The following is a 24,788-nucleotide window of genomic DNA, read 5'->3' as shown; positions in this document are numbered from 1 at the left end:
ATAACAATTATCCATGATAATGTAATTATAGAAGACATCTGGTTCCGCATATGAAAATGTAGAACATACAATATGAATGAACATGAATCATTGTCTGGCAACAGGCCGAATTATCATAACACTATTATAACATAGTTCCGACTCTTAAATGTTACCTTTAGGCCTAGCCCGCACAGTGATTTTTATTCTCGCGTTTTTTTATACGTGCGATTTATTTTCCGCGTACGGAATTTCACCTAGCACGCACTGCGAATGCGGTGAGCGCCATACAACTCCAGTACTGCACAAAATATTCGCGCGAATTTATAAATTTTTTTCCCGTGCGAATTTTATATCGCAAGTGCATGTATCTCCACATTATGATTGCAAGTGTTACAGAATTGCAAAAAAAATCGCGTGATTTTTATTTGCTGTGCGGGCTAGCTCTTAACAATAATAAAATCTTAGAGCTAGCGCGCACCACGGAAAATTTCCGTATGTTTTTTCTGTATCGCAAAATCTGTGAACTCTAGAACTACATAAAGCGCGCGCACTGCGGAATTAATTTCGCACCGGATTTTGATAGATTTAAATTCAAATTTACGGATTTTAAAACGCACCGCAACTTGCCGCACTGTGGTGCGCGCTAGCTTATATAAAACAGCTTCAAGTTATAAATACCGTACTGGAATTCGAAAAAACGTGGGTTTCCAAATATTTTCTCACGAGAATTGGGAGACAATAATATGTACCTACCTATTTGTAGCCAAATAAATTTATGAAATCCTTACCAAATCAAACAGGCAAAAATATATATGAATCTTGTCTAAAGACTGCGTAGTAATACGAAAGTGTGTCTGCCTGTCTGTCTGCTAGTTTTTCACTCCCCTACGATATATTACGATTCGATAGATTACGATTTATAGATTTTGACGCAGAGATAGCTTGCCTTATGGAAGTGGACATAGGCTACTATCTATAGTGGAAAATCAAAGAGTTCCTAGGGGATTTTTAAAACCTAAATCCACGCAGGCGAAGCCGCGGGCATTAGGCACGCAATTAATAGCCTCATCTGGTGACAGAAGGACTGGCTCAATTTTTGCGCAACGGATCAGCCTCGCTGTCCAACGTGGAAATGCAGCCAGTATTCTTGGCACCATTCCACGCGAGTATGATTTGTTGATTAGACAAGGCTATCTATAAGTTTTATTGTAATATTTTCAAGTAATTTTTTAAGATACAAGTTAGCCCTCGACTGTAATCTCACCTGCTGGTAAGTGATGATGGAGTCCAAGATCCAAACGGGCTGATCTGGAAGGGGTATGGCAGTTATATAAATCAGACATTTCATTTTTTTTCCTGATTGGATTTTTACATCCATACTATTCATACTAATATTATAAATGCGAAAGTGTGTCTGTCTGTCTGTCTGCTAGCCTTTCACGGCCAAACCGTTCAACCGATTTTGACGAAATTTGGTACAGAGATAGGTTGCATCCCGGGGTAAGGACATAGGCTACTTTTTATCACGGAAAATCAAAAAGTTCCCACGGGATTTAAAAAAAACTAATTTCACGCGGACGAAGTCGCGGGTATCAGCTAGTTAATCATAATTCATAGCGAACTTAATGAATGAACTCAAAGTAAAAAGACAACTTTATCTCATTCAAATCGTTCATTCACTGCGCATGTAGGTGGGAAGAGCAATGACCTATTACAATCTATTTTCGTGCCAATATTAATTAGAGTCCAGATTTATTGCGTTAAGTGTCGACGCATGTGCGTTTACTATTATAATTTTCTTGGTAGACGAGATTTTATTTGACATGCATGAAATAATATTATTATACTTTCTAAATATAACTTTATTTGTGTGACTATTACATTCATGCAACTTTGTCAGTGTGTTTATTAGGGCATCGTCAAATGTTACGAGATCAATAATCATGAAATTATCATTTTTATTGTAATATTTTAAATTTAAAAAAATATAGCTATATAAAAAATATGATATTAAATGATTTTGCTTGTATGAAACGGGATGAAAAATTATTATACTGATATTATCTTGTCCAGAAATATTTTTTGAAATAGTAGTTTCCTACAGAAAGAGTGCAACGGGACCCTATTACTATCTACCTACTAAGACTCCGCGGTCTGCCCGTCCATCCGTTCGTATATCGTGAACGGTAATAGGTAGGTAGCGAGCTGAAATTTTCACAGAATGTGAAAATCTATTGCCGCTATAACAACAAATAATAATTTCAAAATGACCGCCGTTAAAATTAAAAAATTGTTATTTCTTGTACGATGGTACCGAACGCTTCGTGAGCGAGTTCGACTCGCATTTGACTGATTTTTTTTTTATTAAGTTTGTTTCGCTTCAAATATATTAAATGAGTACTTTAACTGAAAATCTGTTTACAAGATAGCTTTCTTAAAACTTCCGCAACACATAGGGAAATTTATTTGAATCACCGTGAACTTTGTCTATCCAATGCTACATATTGGATAAAACAGAGTTTGAAACGGTTATTTGTCTTGAGGACTTGCAAACTTTCCGGTTTAGAAACTTCTGTGTATGTGTGTTTAAAGCTGGCTTCTCATGGGATGAGAAAGCACGAGCCATGCTGCGTTTTGATTTGAATAAGATTCACGCTACTCATCCTCAAGACTCTCGTATTCCATTTATAAATGTTTCAATTCAACAGGCTCCATCAACTAGTCGATCCAATAGGGATGGTCAAGGGATGGTCTAGCTCAGCGTTTCCCATTCGCCGGGTCGCGACCCGGTACCGGACCATCAAAATGTCATCATCGGATAGTGAAGAAATTTGTGATTTATTTGCAAATTATTTCAGCTCTGTTTTCGACAACTTTGCGGACGTTGATACAAACTTATATCCACCAATCGTCACTAGCAAAGAGACTACTCTGTCCGACATCCGGGTCACTGCTCAGGACATATATCGTCGACTCAAAAAACTGGACTCAAATAAAGGAGCAGGTCCGGACAAAATTCCACCGTTGTTTATCAAAACCTGTGCCAGTGAACTTTCTGTCCCATTAAGCATCATCTATAATTTATCGCTTCAATCAGGTGTTTTCCCTAAATTGTGGAAAACAGCTTACATTATACCTATCTTTAAGTCCGGAGACCGGTCGCGATGTGAAAACTATCGTCCAATTAGTATATTATGCTGTTTTTCAAAGATTTTAGAGTCGGTTGTATACGACAGTATTTACCATCACGTTTTCCCTATCATAACACCCAAACAACATGGCTTCGTTAAAAATCGCTCTACTACGACTAATTTGTTAGAGTACAAAAATTTTATTTGCAGGTCATTTGCTAGGCAAGGTCAAACAGACTCAATTTACACCGATTTCTCCAAGGCATTTGATAAGGTCAATCATATAATTCTTTGTCATAAACTAGGTGCTTATGGTATTTGTGGCAACCTCTTACGATGGGTGCAATCTTACTTACTTAAGAGATCACAATTAGTAGCCATTAAAGGGCATGTATCGTCACCAACCATTATCACCTCGGGTGTCCCGCAGGGCTCTCTCTTAGGTCCACTCTTCTTTAACCTATTCGTCAATGATCTTGTAGACAAATTACATTGTGAGAGTTTGTTTTATGCCGATGACCTCAAAATTTTCAAATCAATTGACAATATAAATGATGCTCTTTGTCTTCAAGATGATTTGAACGCTGTTGCTGACTGGTGCACCGATAATCGTATGAGTCTTAATATTGATAAATGTTTTGTGGTCAGCTTTACTCAAAGAAAGTCTAAGAAGATTGAATTTAATTACTCTTTGAAAGGTCAAACTCTCACAAGAAAGACATCGGCTAAGGATCTTGGTGTCATATTTGATGACAAATTGACGTTTAGAGATCATTACGAATACATAATTGCCAAATGTAACAAACTGGTAGGATTTATTTTAAGATCGACGAGGAATTTTAAAAAGCCTTCTAGCTCGATACATCTTTATCAAGCCATGGTTCGAAGTATAATGGAATATAATTCTGTAATATGGTCTCCGTACTATGCGGTTCATTGTCATCGCTTAGAAAGCGTACAAAAGAAATTTATTCGCATTTTATCTTATCGGCATCATTTCGGCCATAGGCGCACACCTTACCACGACAGACTGAAACACTTTGGGTTACGAACTTTAGAATTTCGCCGGAAGTATTATCATTTAATATCTCTACATAGGATTATTCACTCCAAAATAGATTCTCCCGTATTGCTGTCGTTGATTAATATTAATTATAATGTCCGATTTAGAAACCCTAGAACTTTTGCCCTTAGTGTATATAAGAACAATACTTCCTTTTACAATCCCGTTGTCCGTATGTGTCGCCTGTATAATGATCTTTTCACAGCTAACCGTAATATTGACATTTTTAATAATAATTTGAACACATTTAAAACACATATTAATCAACATTTTGCATCTTCTCCACTTTAAGTATATTTTTCATAGTTAATTTTCTTGTATTTCTTTTTTCTGTGTTTTTATAAATTGTATCTTATCAGTTAGTTAGTGCATATATTTATTTAAGAATTGTTGTGTACACATATTTAGGGTTACCGCTTAGATTTAATCTATTGTTTTTTATTTTTATTTGGACCATTTATAGCTGAAACCTGTTTTGTGTGCCTTTATAATAAAATAAAAAAAATAAAATAAAAAAAAAAAAAAAATCCCGGGTCGCAATATTCCCGCATAGTTTTAAAAATATTATCAACTACCGGTAATATTACTATTAATAAATGTGTATTATTTTACCTAATGGGACCAGCTTGGGTCTAAAAGTGTTAAGTGGGTCACGATTCACGAAGGAGCAACGTGAACATTACAGGGCCATGGCAGAACAATGTTTGGGAAACACTGATCTAGCTAGTCATATTAGCAACTTGTTTTCAAAAATTAAAATGCGCGCTTAGTATTGGAACTTATATGAAAGTATAGCTTATGCTCGCGACTTCGTAACGCGTGGACTACACAAATTTTAAACCCCTATTACACCCTCTTAGGGGTTGAATCCTTTCTTAGCGAATGCCTAGTAATAATAACTTCAGCCCAACCCATCCAGCAGTTTCAGCTGTGCGTTGATATATCAGTCAGTCAGTCAGTCACCTTTTCCTTTTATACGTATATTTAGAACTGCAACAGAAAGATTATTGTTAAGGGGTAACATTTTTCAAGCTTTTTCAAAATACCGCGAGCAAACAAGCAAGCGAGTCACCTGATGTGTCACTACTGCCGCCCATGAACATTTGCAGCACCACAAGAACCGCGAATGTATGCGTGATAAGGTCTTAATAAAATTAAAATGCAATGCAGTTCGTGCTTTCATATACCGTGAGAAGCTACCCTAATCTTAGAACTGTGAGATTCTGGAAATTAATGAAATGTGAAATCTCTTGGGTGGATTTGAACAACGCTGCTGGCTTGTTATAATTGGGGTAACAAAGTTTTATGTTGTTCTGAATTATGATGATTGGAAAATATGTAAGGCTAAAGCTCTAATTAACTTATGGTATGATACCATCTTAAATAGCTTATGGGTATCACGCGCAAAAGCAAAATATTTAATGCATAGCTCGTAAAGAAACTTATTTTTATTCCATAACAAGCTAGCCCTTAACTATGATCTCACCTGGTGGTAAGTGATGATGCAGTCTAAGATGGAAACGGGCTAAGTTGGAAAGGGCATGGTAGGTTTTATTAAACTCATACCCATTATCGGATTCTACAGAGTATCGTACCGAAACGCAAAATCGCTTGGCGGCAGAAGCCTCCCACCAGATCAGACCAGAGATCATTTAAAAATTAAAATAGAAAATTGAACCCGGGACCTCCCATTTATAAGACTACTAGCGCTCACCACTGCGCCAGAGAGTTCTTCACATAGCTTTTATACAAGGAACTGTATGGAGGTGTTTATAACTTCGGCGTGAAGCGCTGCAGTTGAACTTACTATAGTTCCTCGTACTAAAAATTATACACGAATACGCGCGCGTTCATTTTGTCCTACTATGCAGTTAATGTAGTGCCGCATTTCCGTCGCACATTATTGTGTATGTTTCAGCTTTGTCATCTGGATTTTATCAGAGATTCTTATCTACCAATTAATGTCTGCCACGCACATGTTCTGACATTATACTATGCCAGGTGTTTATCAACTTCTTCTTCCGAACGTGTCCGTTCTTCAGAACGTGTCCGTTCTTTAGAACGGACACGTTCTGTGACAAGTTGATAAACACCTTCTGTTCTGTTCTGTCCGTGCCAATATCAAAATTTTATTTCAATTGAAGTAAAAATATACAATTATTTACATTTTAATGAGCTGAAATCACAGCATACAACATCTGTTATATCAGGGAGCCAGCATCAAGCCCGGGAGCCGCAACAGAAATGGCTGAACACAGCAAGCGGAGCAAGTATGCCTCTCTTATCGAGAGTTACATTTTTGTTCCGTTTGCCGTGGAGACCCTGGGGCCATGAAGTCTTAATTCTAAAAAAAATATGAGACATTTCACTGCGATTTGTTTTTATTATAGATAGGTAATATTTACAATATGAATACTAGAGATTATCTTAAACAGCACATATTATAAACCTACTAGCTAAAGAAGGCTTAACGTGTACGTTATTGTTTCACTAAATTTGTACGGAGCAACAATTTTCTATGCACCATGCCACCCGTGAAATTCGGTTAAGTATGTATTTTGGATCGACTCCAAAACAATTAGTGCAGTGTAGTGTACGTACTCGACGATGGCGGCAAAATTGAGAGAAGCCCTAAACACTATTAGTGAATGTATATTATTATATTTAGCTGATACCCACGACTTCGTCTGCGTGGATTTACATTTTTCAAAATCCCGCGGGAACTCTTTGATTTTCCGGGATAAAAAGAAGCCTATGTGTTAATCCAGGGTATAATTTATCTCCATTCCAAATTAAAACAAATTAAAACATCGATGGTTGGAAATAACATACAAGTAAAATTTGACATGTAGACATCAGCGAAGAAATGATTTTTGAAAATTCAACCCCTAAGAGGGTAAAATAAGGGTTATAAAATAAGTCATGAGCATAAGCAAGTTGTGTATAATTTAGGTACAACAACTAATTGGTATACAACAGGTAGATGCATTTAGTGTCTATTGTGTCCGTCGCGTCAATGATTAACTGTAATAGGTTGATAATAAATCTTGGGATAATACCCAAAGGTATCTTCATGATTTATATAATGATTAGATTTATTTACATACACAACTAGCTGCCCCGGCAAACCTCGTACCGCCTAACAGTCGATTCAAATTTTTAAATTATTCTCTCTGTAAGACCCATCCTCGTACTTCAAGAAATATTATTAAAAAAAAAAGAATTAGCGAAATCGGTTCAGCTGTTCTCGAGATTTGCGATGACCAACACATTTAGTGATTCATTTTTATATTATAAGATGAAAGTGTAAGAATAATAATTAATCGTGAGTACAAACAACAACCGCGGTGAAATTTCTTCTAAAAATATTTTGCTCTAAAACTCAATGACCTCAAGGTCTCTACAGCATACGGAACAAATAGGCGAAACCGGCTTTACTCACCCTCAGCGGGTGTTACCGCTGAGGGTGAGTAAAGCCGGTTAGTTAAACCGCTTTTTGACGCTGGACAATGTCATCAGTTGTGGGACAGCACACGATTAGCTCTGCTTGCCTGGGTTACGGTGACGGGGCCAACCCACTACCTCCCATGGCCCCACCAACATCGCGGTTACATGAGCCAAAACGCGGGAGGGCGCCCGTTCGGTACTTGCTCGGTGGCTCTTTCCCAGGGCGACTTCTTGACTCCTTACAAATTCTGGTGTCGGGGCCAGCGACGAAGCAGGAACTGTCGGGAGACGATCAGCAGCTTCTCAGAGTGAAAAAGGTGTAGGCCACAGCCTACCAAACTGGCCAAGTATGGGTTGGCAAACTTCACTTGAGAACATTATAGAGGACTCTCAGGCATGCAGGTTTCCTCACAATGTTTTCCTTCACCGTTAAAGCAAGTGATATTTAATTGCTTAAAACGCACATACGAGTAACTCCGAAAAGTTAAAGGTGTGTGCCCAGGATCGAACCTGGATCCCCGAATAGAACGCCGACGTCTTAACCACTAGGCTATCACCACTTTCATATCCGTAAGTAGGTAATTTTATACACCTTTTCCTCCACTTTGCCGGAGCTGTTGCCGGCGCTTATGAAAGAGTTTGTTTTTATTCAGTTAATTATGCAGTTATTTTGAAATGCATAAATTATGCATTTTATTACCACACTTTCTCGCGGACATAATCGCTGACGCGTTAACGGTTGAAAATATTCCAAAAATAATAACAGCTTATACTATAAATCAAACGAAACTGGGCCAAGTGTGAATATAGGTAGGTACTGGTTAAACTCAAGAAGTGGAAACTGTAATCATGATCAACCGATAGACGTCCACTGCTAGACATAGGTCTCTTGTAGGGACTTCCTCACGTCACGGTCTTGCGCCTCCTGAATCCAGCGGCTCCCTGCGACTCGTCTGATATCGTCCGTCCACCTAGTGGGGGGTCTCCCAACGCTGCGTCTTCCGGTACGAGGTCGCCATTCTAGCACCTTGGGACCCCAACTTCTATCGGTTTTACGAACTATGGGTCCTGCCCATTGCCACTTCAGCTTCGCAACCCGTTGAGCTATGTCGGTTACTCTAGTTCTCCTACGGATCTCCTCATTGAGAAACACAAGCATATCGCCCGCTGAGTTACCATATGTCTCGGATCCATATTATGTCATCACTGGCAACACGCACTGTTCAAAGACTTTGGTCTTCAAGCACTGAGGAATTTTGGACAAGAAGACATCTCAGACATAAGTAGTGCACGCAACTATATCTAATAGTGAATTGAAGTAGAGAGCCACTTGATACAAGGAGCAAAAGAGCATGTTCAGTGAAAATACATGAAAAAGAACTATTTCCATCGATTGAAACGATGAAATGGACATACACGAGTACGCTGGAAGAGGGGAGTCATACAAAATGACAGTTACTTGTTGTGCCGAAAACTAATTATAACGATGTTTTTATTTCAATTTAATTTTATTAGTGACAGAGTTCGAATTCTTGCATCGCACCGCTTTACCTACGCCGCAGGATGACTACAATAAAATGCATTGTAGGCAATAGAGCGCGAGCGTCAACCAATGCGATTGCGTACGTGACATTGTAGCTGTCATTCTAACGCAACGAGCCACCGACCGGTTGGCAATCGCAGTTCCAGCGTACTTGTATTAGTAGAGGGCAGTGCTTACGATCGAATTAGCGCAACGATGTTTTTATTACAATTTCATTTTATTAGTGACAGAGTTCGAATTCTTGCATCGCACCGCTTTACCTACGTTGCAAGATGACTAAAATAATTTCAATTTGGAGGTCACACCTACGCGTGCGCATTTTATTTTCTCTTGTGCAATTTACTTGCGCTTGGTATAACATTATAATTTAAATCAAATTACAGTACGCGGCCGAAAGTAATGTATATCGGCCTTTAGAATGACATTTCGGCTTTGTAGAGCGTTGTCTCTACAAAGCCGAAACTCATACATATATGACGTTATGTCGGTCTCAACGAGAGAGACAGTGCTCTACAAATTGGCTATCTCCTTCTAAAGGTCGATGTACATTACTTTTGGCCGCGTACCTTTGTGTACGTACCTGCCTAACTAAAACTACTGTTTACTAAATTATTGACCTTATATGAAAGGTAAAATACTGTAGGTATTTTAATTATTTACTAGCTTATGCTCGCAACTTCGTCCGCGGGGACTACACAATTTTCAAACCTCTATTTCTCCCCCTTAGGGGTTGAATTTTCAAAAATCCTTTCTTAGCGAATGCCTACGTCATAATAGCTATCTGCATGCCAAATTTCAGCCCGATCCGTCCAGTAGTTTGAGCTGTGCGTTGATAGATCAGTCAGTCAGTCAGTCAGTCACCTTTTCCGTGCCTTTTCCTTTTATATATTTAGATGTTCTGACTTCTAACATGTACTTGACCAGTGTTTAATCGTAAATGTTACATTGTAACTAGAGGTTAGCTTATCTTACCCAATTACCTACAGTACAATTTATGCCTATGTACATCAAATGCTGCCTAGAGTCACAGTTGCATTGATTCGCTGAACAGCCAGGCTGATTCTATGCACATAAAACGAGCCAGCCTTTCTTTCATCAGGGCTGAATTCACTCATAAGAATTTTTTCAGAAGAGTCAATTACTTGCTGTGAAATATCTCGTAACATAAATGTTTGTTGCATAATAACTTGTCTTTGTTGAAAGATACAAATGGCTTTTACGTAGGTATCTAAAGACCGCTTAATTTCGTATTTTTTAAACATTATAGTTGAGAACGTTTTGGCCGAATTACAATGCATTTTTTTATGCTGCCAGACTTTAAATAGAATAATGTTTATAACAAAACTAGCGACCCGCCCCGGCTTCGCATGGGGGCAATGTAGATACTAATGTGGTGCCACTGAGGTGTCATTGCCTCGGAAACTCTCAAATGAGAGAATTTTTTTCCGACCTAATTCACATTATTTCGATTTCTCTAGGGATTTCTAATTTTTTGAGAATTAAACTATATCTATAAACCTTTCTCTTGAATCACTCTATCTATTGGTGAAAACCGCATTAAAATCCGTTGCGTAGTTTAAAAGATCTACGCGTTCATACATACAGACAGCGGGAAGCGACTTTATTTTATACTACTATACTATGTAGAGAGTGAAAATCAACTAAAGAACCAAAAGTCCAAAGAACTAGTCATGGTGAAGAAACTAAATCTGTTGCTCGGAAACTTAGGCTGAGATCTATAGAGCACACAGACTTTGCTCAGACTTAAGATTGAATTAAAACGAGACAGATTTAAATGAGAGATATACCTCTGTCTCGTTTACTAAGTAAGAGTGCGCTCTATAGATCTCACTCTTAGGCTTCCTGATTTGTTGGTGCAGTATTGATTCAATTTCAGTATGCTCGTTATACACAGTACAAAAAGCCTACCAAGCAAGCAAGCAAGCAATGTATGGAGTTAAGGTTAACCGATCTTTCCCTATTCGAGACGATTTCGCTCTCGTCAACAAAAAAAACCCGGCCAAGTGCGAGTCGGACTCGCGTACAAGGGGTACCATTATCTATAAAAACAAGCAAAAAAAAATCAAGTTTGTGGTATGGGAGCCCCTTTGAATATTTATTTTATTCTGTTTCTTAGTATTTGTCGTTATAGCGGCAACTTGGCCGGTGTTTTTCCTTTACTTTCTTTTTTTCTAATGTAAAACAGCTCTCATTAAGTAACTAAGCTATGTACATTGCACTGACTGAATGGAAAAATATAATTGCATTATGTATTGCATAAGACAATAATCAATAATGTATCGCACGGCATACGATCAAGGAGAGATATTATGTTAGAGATAGTATATTATGCGTTGACTGGGACGTAGCGTTCGCATCGCTTGCTGATAACTTACGGGTCAAATAATTACGAGGGACACTGTAGGTTCATATTTATTAATACATTGCTTTATTAAACTTCATATAACACTAGCTTATGCCCGCGACTTCGTCCGCGTAGACTACAAATTTCAAACCCCTGCTTTACCCCTTTAGGGATTTTCAAAAATCCTTTCGTAGCAGATGTCTACGTGTTAATAGATATCTGCATACCAAATTTCACCCCGATCCGTCTGGTAGTTTAAGCTGTGCGTTGATAGATTAATCAGTCAGTCAGTCAGTCGGTCAGTCAGTATTTTAAATGACTTTATGTAGCCTTTGAGAGTGGTGATAGCTGAGTGGTTGGCCTTCTATTCGTAAGGTTGGGGGTCCAATCTAACTTTTCAGAGTTATGCGGATTTCGGATTTTCCCTCTTACGTGTGCTAAATAATATAAGGACTTCCTACCTGCCAAATTTCATTATTCCAGGTCAATGGAAAGTACCCTATAAGTTTCTTGACAGACAGACAGACAACCAAGTGATCCTATAAGGGTTCCGTTTTTTCTTTTGCGGTACGGAACTCTAAAAGTATCTATATTTTCCAACTAACGTGTATATAAAGGGAGAAACTGATTGACATGATATAAACGAACAATTCAAGTGCGTAAAGTCGTGCGAAAGTCAATTGATAGAAACAAAGTATTAACTAAACACAAAAAAAACACATGCGCGCGAAAGCTACAAAACGTATACCAAAACGTAAATGAAACTAAACATCCGAGCTCAAATCCCCCAAACTTTTACCACGTGTTGATTACAAAACGCGCCAAAACAATATTGCATAGTCACTACTCTACACCGCAATTCTACCTACTATATGTTAGTGCATACAGTTAGTACTAACTTATATATAATATTATTTTATATTATAGTACGAATAGTACTGATTTATAATATCAAACATTCAAAGTAAACCTGTAGTCAGGGCAGTCTCTCCGTTTTAAAGCTCTAATTTTAAAAACTAAACTTTACAAAAGTTTATCCAAATTAACAACAACAATTTAGTATCTATAACAAAAATTTCCTATTTAGTAAATAAAACTATTTTTTGTATTGTTTTATGAGAAAGCCCTTGCATTACTAACGATTCATCTATAAAAGTTATATTGGTAAATCAGAAAATTTTATCATTTGATTTTGGATTGTTTAGATCTCAAAATAGCCTGATACCTAACTTTTAAAACAAAGCACTTTATTAAAATTTGAAATAGCTTTTATAAGCTAGTTCCGATTTACTTCGATAGACATTCAGCGTCTTGAAAACAAACTCCAATGCACCGTGAAAAGAAACGAAGAAGTCTATATTTAGTGTACCCATTTCAAGAAAAATAATATTGTTCCCTGAGAAAAGTATTGCCAAATGAAAACTAAAAAAAAAGTTACTTTTACTTACTTTAATAGACACAAAACAATCCTTAACCACACATGAATCCACAAAACACAGCACAAACACAACTGAAATCGAAACAAACGCGGCCCGAAATCCACCGAAATCTGACCAACATATGTGTGGTCAAGGAAATCGGGAAGTGTCAGGTAAAAACAATACTGCAGCGGGCACCACTCAACGCCACAAGTAAATGACAACTGCCCGGTCGTTAGACACACATTGCCGTGGACCTAAACTATTTATTTTCATACACAACGCATCAAACTGATCGATAGCTTTTATACAATGAACATGGAATGGTGTAAAACTTCTAAAACGTCCAAAACGTATAATAACCACTTTTCCCCTGTCCTCGCGCGACTATTTTTGAATCCGATGAGGCGCGGTTCTGATTGGACAGCTCCAGGTTATAAAATGACGTTTTAATGAGGTGCGTTTAGGATTCCCGCTATAAACTTTCTGCAGGAATTTTCAACGTTAGTTGTTTTTTGATAGAAACTGATACAAAAAACTTCACAACGCTTACTTCTTATAAGTTCCGAAAAAAATATTTATACAAAAAATCATCATCATTTCAACCCATCGGTGGTCCATTTCTGCGTACAGTCTCCTCTCAGGATGAAAGGCAAAATACTACTGTATCTTTATTATTTATTAGCTTATACTCTCGACTTCGTCCGCGTGGACTACACAATTTTCAAACCCCTATTTCTCCCCCTTAGGGGTTGAATTCTCAAAAATCCTTTCTTAGCGGATGCCTACGTCATAATAGCTATCTGCAGCCCGATCCGTCCAGTACATGAGCTGTGCGTTGATAGATCAGTCAGTCAGTCACCGTTTCCTTCTATATATTTAAATTTTTAAATGCGCTCTTGAATGCGACTTGAAACGAAGGATAATGCAGCAGTCTAAGGTGGAAGCGATCTAACCTAGAAGAGGTATGGCAGTTATTATTTAGCTCTCCCCTAATTGATTACCTCCGCATTCCTTTGACGGTAGGGTAACTAGCGATGGCTGATGCCTCTTTCGAGACCAGATTAAAGCAAATTTAGAAAATAATATAATATAGGTAGATACTGATGATGCCCGCAATTTCATCCATGTGGATATAGGTTTTTGAAAATACCGCGGGAACTCTTTGGTTTTCCGGAATAATGGCCAAAACCCTTCTCACTCAGAGAGGAGACCCGTGCTCTGTAGTGAGCCGGTAATGGGTTGATCATGATGATGTACGTTTATTAGGTGAAAGAAAATTCAAGTCCAGTAATTAAATAGTTTACATATTTATTGCATAGCAGACACTAAACCGTTGGAAAACATGAGGAAATTTTTTAATATTTTCAAATAAAAAAGTGAATTTGCTTTTTATTTCCTATTCCATCTAGTTCCGATAGAATCAAATATCCGTTCTAAATATTGCAAAATTGTAGGTCGCAATCGGTATTCCTTGACTGCGATTATTGAATACGCGCGGCATAATTTAATAAAACTGTAGAAAAAAAAAACTATTTTCCAATGAGGAATAACTTGCATAAGTTATTTTAAATCACACTAATATTATATAAGCGAAAGTTTGTGTGTATGTATGTGTGTATGTTTGTTACTCTTTTACGCAAAAACTACCGGACAGATTTGGCTGAAATTTGGAAAGTAGATAGATCATAATGGGATATAGGTACTAGGTCTAAGCAAAGTAATAAAAATAGGCGAATTAATTGAGGATCACAATGAATATATTCTCTACCACAAAGGGATAATAAAATTCAAGGAAGCTACGGTGTAGATTTTATGGTAAAAAAACATTTAGCAAATTTTTTAAATTAAAAGAAGGTGATTCGGGGCTTGTATTCAAATAAAAAGATCACAAATAAAAGTTGGTATGTCCTCAGCCTTACCAACAAGGGTAAAGGACAGTTGCTTGGAATTAAATGACCAAATCGATACAAGGGTTTTAATAATTGATTCAACCGTCGTCCGTCGTATGTCCGACGCCCGGAGTCCAATCCGTAGTAAACATTTGTATGCTTTATAAGTTGCATCGATCGTTTGTCTACGAACACTAGCACCGTAGCGTTCAGGATTATTCTTTAAAAATGTTACAGTATTTTTTTCTCTCACTCTCCATTAGCTACTGAAGATCACCTGATGTTTCATCGTCACCTGGCAGTAACCGTTTTTAGGGATCCGTATCCAAGGGATGCGAACAGAACCCTATAAGCCTTCGCTGTCCATCCGCGTCGGTTCATACGTCTCGTCTGTCTGTCAGCAGTCCCATGAACCATAATAGGTAGGGAGTTGAAATTTTCACAGATTTTTTGCCGCTACAACAACAAATAATAATGATTTTAAAATGAACACCATGTAAATTTTAAAAAGTACAAAATAATTATGTTGTACAATGGTAGACCATTGGTCAGACCATCTTATTTTGAACTAGCTTATGCTCGTGACTTCGTCTGCGTGGACTACATAAATTTAAAACGCAAATTTCACCCGCTTTGGGGTTGAATTTTCAAAAATCCTTTTTTAGCGGATGCCTACGTCATAATAGCTATCTGCATGCCAAATTTCAGCGCGATCCGTACAGTACTTTGAGCTGTGCGTTGATAGATCAGTCAGTCAGTCAGTCAGTAACCTTTTCCTTTTATATATTTAGACTTACTAGTCTAAATATATCATTACATCTACTGATGTAAGGAATTTTTGTAGTATAATGTTGCCACCGGAATTACAGCGTTTGATCATACCACGATATCAAATACACTGCATTGAAGTTATAAGATCGATAGTTCTATTTCTAGAGACCTATGCAGTCTATAGGCTTCTAACAATGAATAAGTAGAACAGTGCAGTCCTCAGTAAGTATACCTATCCGTAGATACGCTATGGTGTTGCTAGTGCCAGTAAATGGATCTTTGTGTAGAATATGTGAGTAAAGAGGTAAGTTTTATTCCTATTCTTCAATTTTAGCGTTTAAACTATCGTGAGAGATTTCTATTTAATATAATATGTCTCACCCGGCTATACTCACGTGTTTAGTCGACGTTAACCCGACTAGCTTCAACTAAACACGTAAGTATAGCCGGATGAGAGACATTATTCTTTAGGTCTAAACTAGAGAGAAATTCCTCTAATATTTGGGGAAATACCTCTTTGTCCCACTGGCGGTGGAGACGATGGGCTGCTGGGGCGAGGTACCAGTCCGCTCTTTAAACGCGGAGTCATTGACGCTATGAGACGTCTCTTATTAAAAGTATCTTCCTTAAGTAAGTGTAACGTGTAGGTATTTAAATTGAACTAGGTATTAATCAGACAGTATAATTGAGTAATTAGATTAACATGAGTGACATTAATCCGTGTGCTAAGCCGCGCTTTACTCTATTTTATCATTTGTCTATGACTGGCAGAGACAATGAGAGGCTTAGGAGTTTATCTCAGCTACTATACGTCATGTTTTAACGTAGGTAATTATTTTATCTTATTCAATTTAGTTTTATGACTAGCTTATGCTGGCAACTTCACGTGGACTACACAAATTTTTAACCCCCATAGGAGTTGAATTTTCAAAAATTCTTTATTATCAAATGTCTACGTTATAATAGCTATCTGCATGCCAAATTTTATCCCAATAGCAGTTTGAGCTGTGCGTTGATAGATCAGTCAGTCAGCTTTTCCTTTTATTAATTTAGGGAAGATAGCTCTTAACTGTAATCTTCCTGGTGGTAAGTATAAGGCAGAAGTGGAAAACCTGTTCAAGAAACCTCATAATGATTTTAAAAATCTAACGAGGTATCATTTGAGGGATTCTTAACAGGCCCGCAGTTCCTCTGGTGCTGCAAATCACTTAACATCAGGCGAACTGCCTCCTCGTTTGCTCGCTAACTCTATAAAAAAAAAGAAAAAATGGTGTAAACTGTAAACTAGTTTTTTTGGTCTTTCGCTTTTTATGTTCAGAAGTCAATCCAATTTTTTTTTTCAAAATTTAATGTGCCGCGGTAAAGCGGTAACTGTGTTAAATATCAACTTCACAATTACTTTTTTTTTTAAAGTTTTTTTTTTATTATTACAATAAAACTTAAAGATAGCCTTATCTAATTACTATATAAATCATGACCGCGTGGAATGGTGCCAAGAATACTGGCTGCATTTCCGCGCTGGACAGCCAGGCTGATCCGTTGCGCAAAAAATGAGCCAGCCCTTCTGTCACCAGATGAGGCTATTAATCGCGGTGAAATGTCTCGTAAAAAATTTTTAGCACTAAGACTCCATGGCCCCAGGGTCTCCACGGCAAACGGCACAAAAATGTAACTCTCTATAAGAGAGGCATACTTGCGCCGCTTGCCGTTTTCAGCTGTTTCTGCTGCGGCTCCCGGTCTTGATGCTGTCTTCCTGATATGACACGGGGCCAATGTGTCAACGCAAGTTGCGTCCCACATTAGCGCCCGTCCCCGTTCCCAGGGAACCAGCGTCAATCCATCAGGTCTCTTGCCATCATCCCGACTAATCCCTGTCGGCTCAATGAGCGCAGGAATATTTATGGTGGCAAGAGCTCTTTTAATTGTATCGTTAAGAGAGCCATGCCTAAACAGCCTACCAGAGCTCCTTTGGCAAGAGAGTCCGTGGATTCCAAATTTATCAACCTCTTTTCCACACGGACATCTGTGCTGATGGCACAGTGGTGTTCCCAATCTGAGACCTAGAGCCACACGAAAACTTTCGTTATCTAAAAGTGTGCCGAGATTTTTTGATGGCAAGACATGCAGCCAATACCCAGATTACTTTTAAAGTTTATTCTTAATTTATAATAATGGCTGTGACATAAAGACAGACATATGGACCGAAATAAACTATACCTATATCCTAAACTAAACTAAATTAACAGGTCTAAATTTAGAGCTATCCTTTTCCGCAAGCAACATTATGAAAAAGAATGGCAATAGATTTAGACTTGCCATTTTGGTTTAGTTTTGAGATTGTGTACAACGGAATTAGCCACACTATTTTGATAAAAAAACAGTATTAAATATTCAAAATCTCTTGCCTACCGCAACTCTTATTTTGTAGGAATGAATATAAAACTGTCTAAAGGAAATTTGTCCTGAAAGTTGAATGTACCTTGGCACCGTTCCAGATTACAGCACGGACAACTATATTGAGGATATTATTCTTACAGTGCTCATAAACTAGCTAGATTTACGGCAATTCGTATATTCAATTATGTAGCCGTCTTTAAATTCTGCAACTTTGTAAATGAAGAATTTTATGATAATAGCTGTCTTGTCAGCAATCACAATGTAGAAATACTTTCATGTAGATAGCATCGATATAAATGACAAGATATGATCAAGCGAACGAAATTTTTCCCGGTTTAGAAACCAACTAAATCAGCGCCACCTCTTAGATACTAATGAACGACCCGTTTGAAATCCAGACGTCACTGAGGTTGCATTGGTGCATAATTAACATTGAGTCGAGTTGAGTCACACCAATGAGTCGGTGCCATTTTGTTTGTTCAATAACCCTGTCCATACGAAGTTATATATAAGTCAATGTTTAGAAGCAAATTAATTCATGAAAACTTTTGAGTTGTGTATCCAAATAGTAACCGATTTAAAACTGCAAAAATGAAAACAGTTTTCATTTCTACAGTGTTTTTCTTGACTACAAAATATTTCCCAAGATAATTCTAATTTAATCCCAATAATTAACTTATTGGTTCGAATGGTATTTCACTTAGATCATAATAAAAGGTATTGTGTTATGAACTGAGACGGCTTTTAGGGTCCATTGTGGACTGCGTGAGCATACGGGGGCAATGTTGAATTCCTTGATTTTTATGTCAACTGTCACCCTCTAACAACCCGCGCATTACCTCACGGGACGTTTCAGTTAAATGGTATCATGGATGTAGGAAGTAATGCCAAAACGGCATACCTCTAGTCTTCTATGGGTATGCTTGTATCCAGTCACTACTGGTAAGGGTATATTATCACAACGTAAATACATACAGTGAAAGAAGACCCTTCGAGTTTTAGAGCGCTAGAGTGAGGTACTTATCTTAAGGTTTCACACATTGCATTGCTCGGTTGTAATTGTCAGCAATTTGTATCGCCCGTCTATGAGCCACTTTACGGTGTCTGTCGGAAAGATCATTGTCATCTTATGGAGTGTAAAGAATGTTTCCTATCTGTGATGTATGTAAACGCCTCGTAGAAAATTTATTATCTTAAGGCAGTGGTCCGACCGCCGACGATGAACGAGAAACGAGTAGAACTAGAAACTTAAATGAGTTGGCGATCAATGGGAAGCGAGTGTGTAGTTTCGATAGTTTTGTCGCCGGGCTATAAGCGAGTGTGCAAGTGCGACGAGCGATTACTCGCGCCATTCGCCTGCGGTCGCTAAGTCATGTGCAAACCTGCGCGCGCGTTACACGTGTTCAAGCGAGCGAGCATCGCTGAACAAATATCGCTGAGCGAGTTTATTTTTGAAAGCTCGTCGCTCAGCAACAAAACTAGTAAAGCGAGTCGTCGCCGGCAGTGTGAATAGTCAGAGAGCCACTTTTGATATTTATGCATCTCTTTCGTTTAAACGGAATGTACATTTACTGTGCGTTTCTTGAGAGAGAAAATCGCCGATAGTTAGTCGTTTTCTCGCTGGCGGTCGGACCACTGCCTAAAGAAACATAGCCTTTCTTTGGGATATTTTGGTTATTTCTTCTTCATTACTTCCTTTCCAATTGGTGTGTGAAGTATATTATCGTCGCACGATTGCACAAAGAAGTTTGTCCGTATTCTTTATTAGCTGTATACTTTCGCTGTCTTTCTAATAATGGAAATGCATTGCGTAGTGGTGTGTGTACAACTTAACAATGGAATCACCTAATTTTTGTTACTTTTGCTCATTGAACTTTTCACTACCAGTGTTCAGGGTGAGAGCGATGGAGAATTTTGCCATGCAAATAATAATGAGATAACTAGTTGTCCACAAGATATATCAGCTTTAAGAAGCATTGTAATTATAATATACTTAACTATATTGGCAAATTCATAACCTGATAGTGATCTTATAGTCCTCTTAAGATAAGTCTATTTAAATCCATAATAATATTATAAATGCGTATGACGTGTCTGTCTGTTACCTCATCACGGCATAACCGTGAAACCAATTTTGACGAAAAGTACAGAGATAGCTTGCACCCCGTAGATAGAATAGGTCACTTTTATTCCGAAAAATGAAAAGGTTCCCACGGGACTTTAAAAATCTAAATCTGCGCAAATGACTAGATAACTAGTGATACTAGGTAGGTACCTATATATTTTAAACTAAAGTTTGTGAAGAATTTTTTGTTTGAAGATGTCAGTCAGTCAAATATGAGTTTAAAATAATACTCAAATCAGATACAGTCTACAGATAGTATTTTAGAAAGAAGAAGGAGAAGAAATTCTTATCAATGCAGCATAAGATAATGCAACGAATGTTATTGTAGCTCTGTGCCATATACTTACGGTTATGGGAGGAGTGCCAGAAAATTTTGCGTTATTTCTTTTGATACTAATATAAAAATAAATCTAATTACATTAGTTTCCCTCTTTAGTTATAAAGCCAAGCGATGATAGCCTAGTGTTAAGACTTCGGTCTTCTAATCGGAGCGTCCAGGGTTCAATCCCGGGAATGTATCTCTAACTTTTCGGAGTTAAGTATGTGGTATTATACCAAGCGAGAAAAATCTAAAAATGTATAAACAAGATAGTATTAACAATAAGTAATCGAAAAATGACAATTTCAGTTTGTAAAATTACATAATCACAATTTTTTTAAATAGAGATAGCGAGCAAACGAGCAGGCGGGTCACCTGATGCAGGGCCGTCTTTACCCAGGGGTTCGAGGGTTGCGGTGCACCCGGGCGCAGATTCCTAGGGGGCACAAACCGACTGCCCATAAATTTACCTATCTACCTAGATTTGATTTCGGGCGGTGCCGAAAACGAAACAAATATATGCCTCCCATGGGCAATATTGTGAAAAATTTCACGCTCGCTTCGCTCGCGCTTTATCAATTTCTGAGTGTCTAGATTTGATTTTCGGAGGTGCAGAAAAGGACATAAATATGCACCTCCCTTGTGCGATATTTAAAAAAAATTAACTTTCGCACCCTGGCGCCGAATATGCTTATGCCGGCCCTGCCTGATGTTAAGTGATTACCGCCGCTCATGAACATTTGAAGCAACAGAGGAACCGCCGATGCTTTGCCGGCCTTTTAGGAATCTATTGGTCCGCCCCTTGAATAACCCCATGTTGTAATCTAGTGGTGTATTCATACAAATATCTATGCAATGCATGATACCGTAACCGTCATATTAATTCCAACTGTGACGTCACATGGATTAAAAATTGTAATGTATTTCACTAAGAATAATGCATTTTTATTGCACTTATCGATCGAATAAAATTTTTGCAAATTTTTTGGTAGTTTATTTTTACTTTAGGATCAAATTAAGACGCTTTTCAAAAATTATAATACCTATTATCTGCTTTAATCTGCTGGAAAACATCGCGAGGAAACCTACTGCGCGATTGCAGTAGAATGACAGCTACAATATCACGATCGTAATCGCCTCTGATTGGCTGACACTCGCTCACTATTGGTGCAATTCATTGTTGCAGCAAAAATACCATAAATTAAGCTAATCACAACAATTGCGATTGTAATAATGATTGATACAGGTTTTACGGAATCGATCTTCTGGATGTCTGAGAGTTCGGTATAATGTTCTCAAAGGTGTGGGTATCCACACTGGGCCTGGACTATTGCCTAACTCTTCTCATGCTGAGAAGTGACCCGTTCTCAATAGTGGACCGGCGATAACTTGTGATGATGATGAAGAATAATGTGTGAATTCAAACTAAAACAGATTAACAACAATAAACCGTTATTATTTATAGCAATTCGATATTTAGGGCACAATAATGGGCAATGCCCATTAGAACTTTGACTCATTCAGGAGATCACTTTGGATGCAAGCCAGATCGGACGGCGCGGATGCTGCAGGAGCGAAGACAATTCTATGATTGTTATTATGTAAAATGCAAAAACTACCATTTTTTGTGATCATATTTTTCTTCAATTACATTTCCTTTGAAATAGCAAGATGTTTTATTAGTTGATCCAAAAGCCACGGAACCGTGAACTTGTCTACAAAATTTTATTGAGTTTAATTGATTATTAAACAAACTGTGAGTTCGTTTGTTTGCTACATTTGATTTTAAAAGCTGTCCAAGCTTTTCTGATGGGTCACATTATGGATTATTTCTGTATTATTTATTTATTTATTTTACATCTCATTGGAACGGCAGTGCCACTTACACCAACTAGATGATTAATGATAAATTTAAATACAAACACAAAATACAAAACGATAAAACATTAAAGGATTTTGAATGAACGCTGAGAACATTGAATGACCTATTCATGCAATGCTCTCCGCGTACTTCAGTAACTTCCGAATCAAAATATGTATGTATTTATATACTCTATATGGCCCAATCAAACAAAAGAACCAAAGACCTAATGAAGATTTTAAAAGTCAGAACAGGACAAGGAACGAAAAGAAAAAAAGGTAGCAAAAGTAATAAAAAAATGGTTAGTCCTTGCAGAGATTAAAAAGTTAAAAAGTAAGAACGGAAAGAAGTAAGAAAAAAGAAAGAAAGTTTATTTAGTTACGACCCTCGAATTTCATTCAAGATAAATATTAGCATTTGGCCTTTGTAATTTGTCGCAGTTAAACTTTCTTACTTGTCGTCTTAGAGTTTCACTTACTTATTGCAGCCACTTTGTTTACTAAACTGGTAATAAAAAAGATATTAGGTAACTATTCTTGTCTATAATCCGGTGTTTGACAACTAGTCAAATCAGTATCTTTTGATCAAACGTTAAAACACGCGCTTAGTATGAAACACTAGCATGTGACGTCACAACGATTTAAGTGCTTTTTAGGGTTCCGTACCTTATAGGATCACTTTGTTTTAGTTTAAACCATAATTTAAATTGTTACTACACTTAAAACTAACAAAGGACGTGGATTTTACGTATCTTGGAAAACCCTCTATTTAATAATTATTAAATAGAGGGTTTAATCAATGAGAAATAATTTATTTTTGACAAAGGCAAATACCTTATTCCTAGTCTTAACTACTAGGCTATTACCGCTTTTTAAAAACTGGGGAAGTACCTTTATAAAAGTCAATTGTTACCTATAGTTAATATAAAATATTTGAAAACAACGTTGGGAGATTATTATCAAACTTAAATGGCTGTTATAAACGAGGTTTTATAACTTATCCGAGACTAAATCCCCATGTGGCTACTCCATCTATGTTATCCCGGGTACATAATCGGGACACAGCCCTGATACCGGGGGACGATACTCTTTATCCCGGATTAAATTTTGCAGAGGACTTTGCGACGTCTAGATGTCCCCACTGCCCATATCATGGGATAAAATGCGAGCTTACGATGGATTATGTTTTTAATCGATGTCTTTTAGATCCTGTGCAAAGATCTGCCTTGCATTGGCCAATGTTAAGTTCCTGATTAGTTAAGACATTTATTATATCACTCATCATCATCATCATGATCAACTCATCGACGGCTCACTACAGAGCACGGGTCTACTCAGAGTGAGAAGGGTTTCGGCCATAGTCTACCACGCTGGCCATGTACGGATTGGTAGACTTCACACACCTTTGAGAACAGTATGGAGAACTCTCAGGCATGCAGGTTTCCTCACGATGTTTTCCTACACCGGTAAAGCAAGTGATATTTAATTAATAATTAAAACGCACATAACTCCGAAAAGTTAGAGGTGCGTGGGCGGGATTGAACCCCCCGACCTTCGATTAGGAGGCGGACGTCTTAACCACTAGGCTATCACAGCTTGTTATATCACTACTTACATAATATCCGTGACTTTGCCCGCGCAGATTTAGATTTTATTGATCGTAAATCTATGAACGGAAAAGCTGTGGGAAATCTGCTTTGACACAATAAAAATAGCCTATGTTTTCCATCACCGTACCTATCTATTTTTGGGATGCAAGCTATCTCTATACCCATCAAAAATGGTTAGGCTGTGAAAAGGTAAAATAGACTGAGGGCGTTTGTGCACTCATCCGTATTCGGTTCGTATCCGTGATTCTTCGAAGTGGCCGTCATACGAATACGCAGGTAGGTACCTACTCATTCAATTAGTTTTTTTATGGAATCCGTGATTTCACGGATGAGTGCACAAACGTCCTGACAGTGCTAGTTTTCACTGCCTCAGAACTTAAAATCTCAAAAAACGTAAGTTTATTTCTAATGCAATGCGGTGTAGAGATTAATCCGGGGAAATACTTAATTTAAATAATAAATTTTATAACTATTAAATTAAAGGATGTAGCAATAACGTAAGCCGAGTTAATCATTACAAAACAAATCTAAACGAACAAAATGGAATTGTAAATATAATTATATGTACCCAATAAATAAACCTTTGATGATGAAAGGGCTTAAAAGATAAATAGAAAATAACGTTTCTGTAATAATGAGTACACTCTTTAACATAAGTATTTTTCTTATAGCTTAATATCGCAGCCCCTTGGCAGTTGCTATGAAACTAAGTCGATGTATTTCAAAATAACCCCAATTTAGGTATTTTCCCAAACCAAATCTCGCTTTCAAGGATGGTACACCTACCTACCCTAATTCTACTTTTTTGAATAATACTTATCGCTACATTTATAATTTTTATTATTTGTTGTTATAGCGGAAATAG

General features: G+C 37.5%; 2 protein-coding genes across 5 annotated transcripts in view; one reads left to right on the top strand and one right to left on the bottom strand.

Moving 5' to 3' along the window:
- Window positions 1-13,167, bottom strand: part of LOC117984500 (CUGBP Elav-like family member 1) — a 462,287-nt gene extending 449,120 nt beyond the window's left edge. For all 4 annotated transcript variants that reach the window (XM_069500135.1, XM_034971131.2, XM_069500137.1 and 1 more), the window contains exon 1: window positions 12,980-13,167. The gene's annotated coding sequence lies outside the window, so the exon portion shown is untranslated. The remainder of the gene's footprint in view (window positions 1-12,979) is intronic.
- A 2,682-nt stretch (window positions 13,168-15,849) lies between these two features.
- LOC117984352 (sodium-dependent nutrient amino acid transporter 1-like) overlaps window positions 15,850-24,788 on the top strand; it is a 66,703-nt gene continuing 57,764 nt past the window's right edge. Inside the window, exon 1 of the mRNA XM_069500120.1 lies at window positions 15,850-15,916. Coding sequence (XP_069356221.1) covers window positions 15,884-15,916 — 33 coding nt within the window. The 5' untranslated portion in view covers window positions 15,850-15,883. The remainder of the gene's footprint in view (window positions 15,917-24,788) is intronic.

The sequence above is a fragment of the Maniola hyperantus genome, chromosome 8 (assembly GCF_902806685.2).
Source record: "Maniola hyperantus chromosome 8, iAphHyp1.2, whole genome shotgun sequence".
Classification (NCBI taxonomy): Eukaryota; Metazoa; Arthropoda; class Insecta; order Lepidoptera; family Nymphalidae; genus Maniola; species Maniola hyperantus.
Note: the sequence above shows the minus strand (reverse complement) of the source record. Positions and strands in the feature narration are given on the sequence as shown.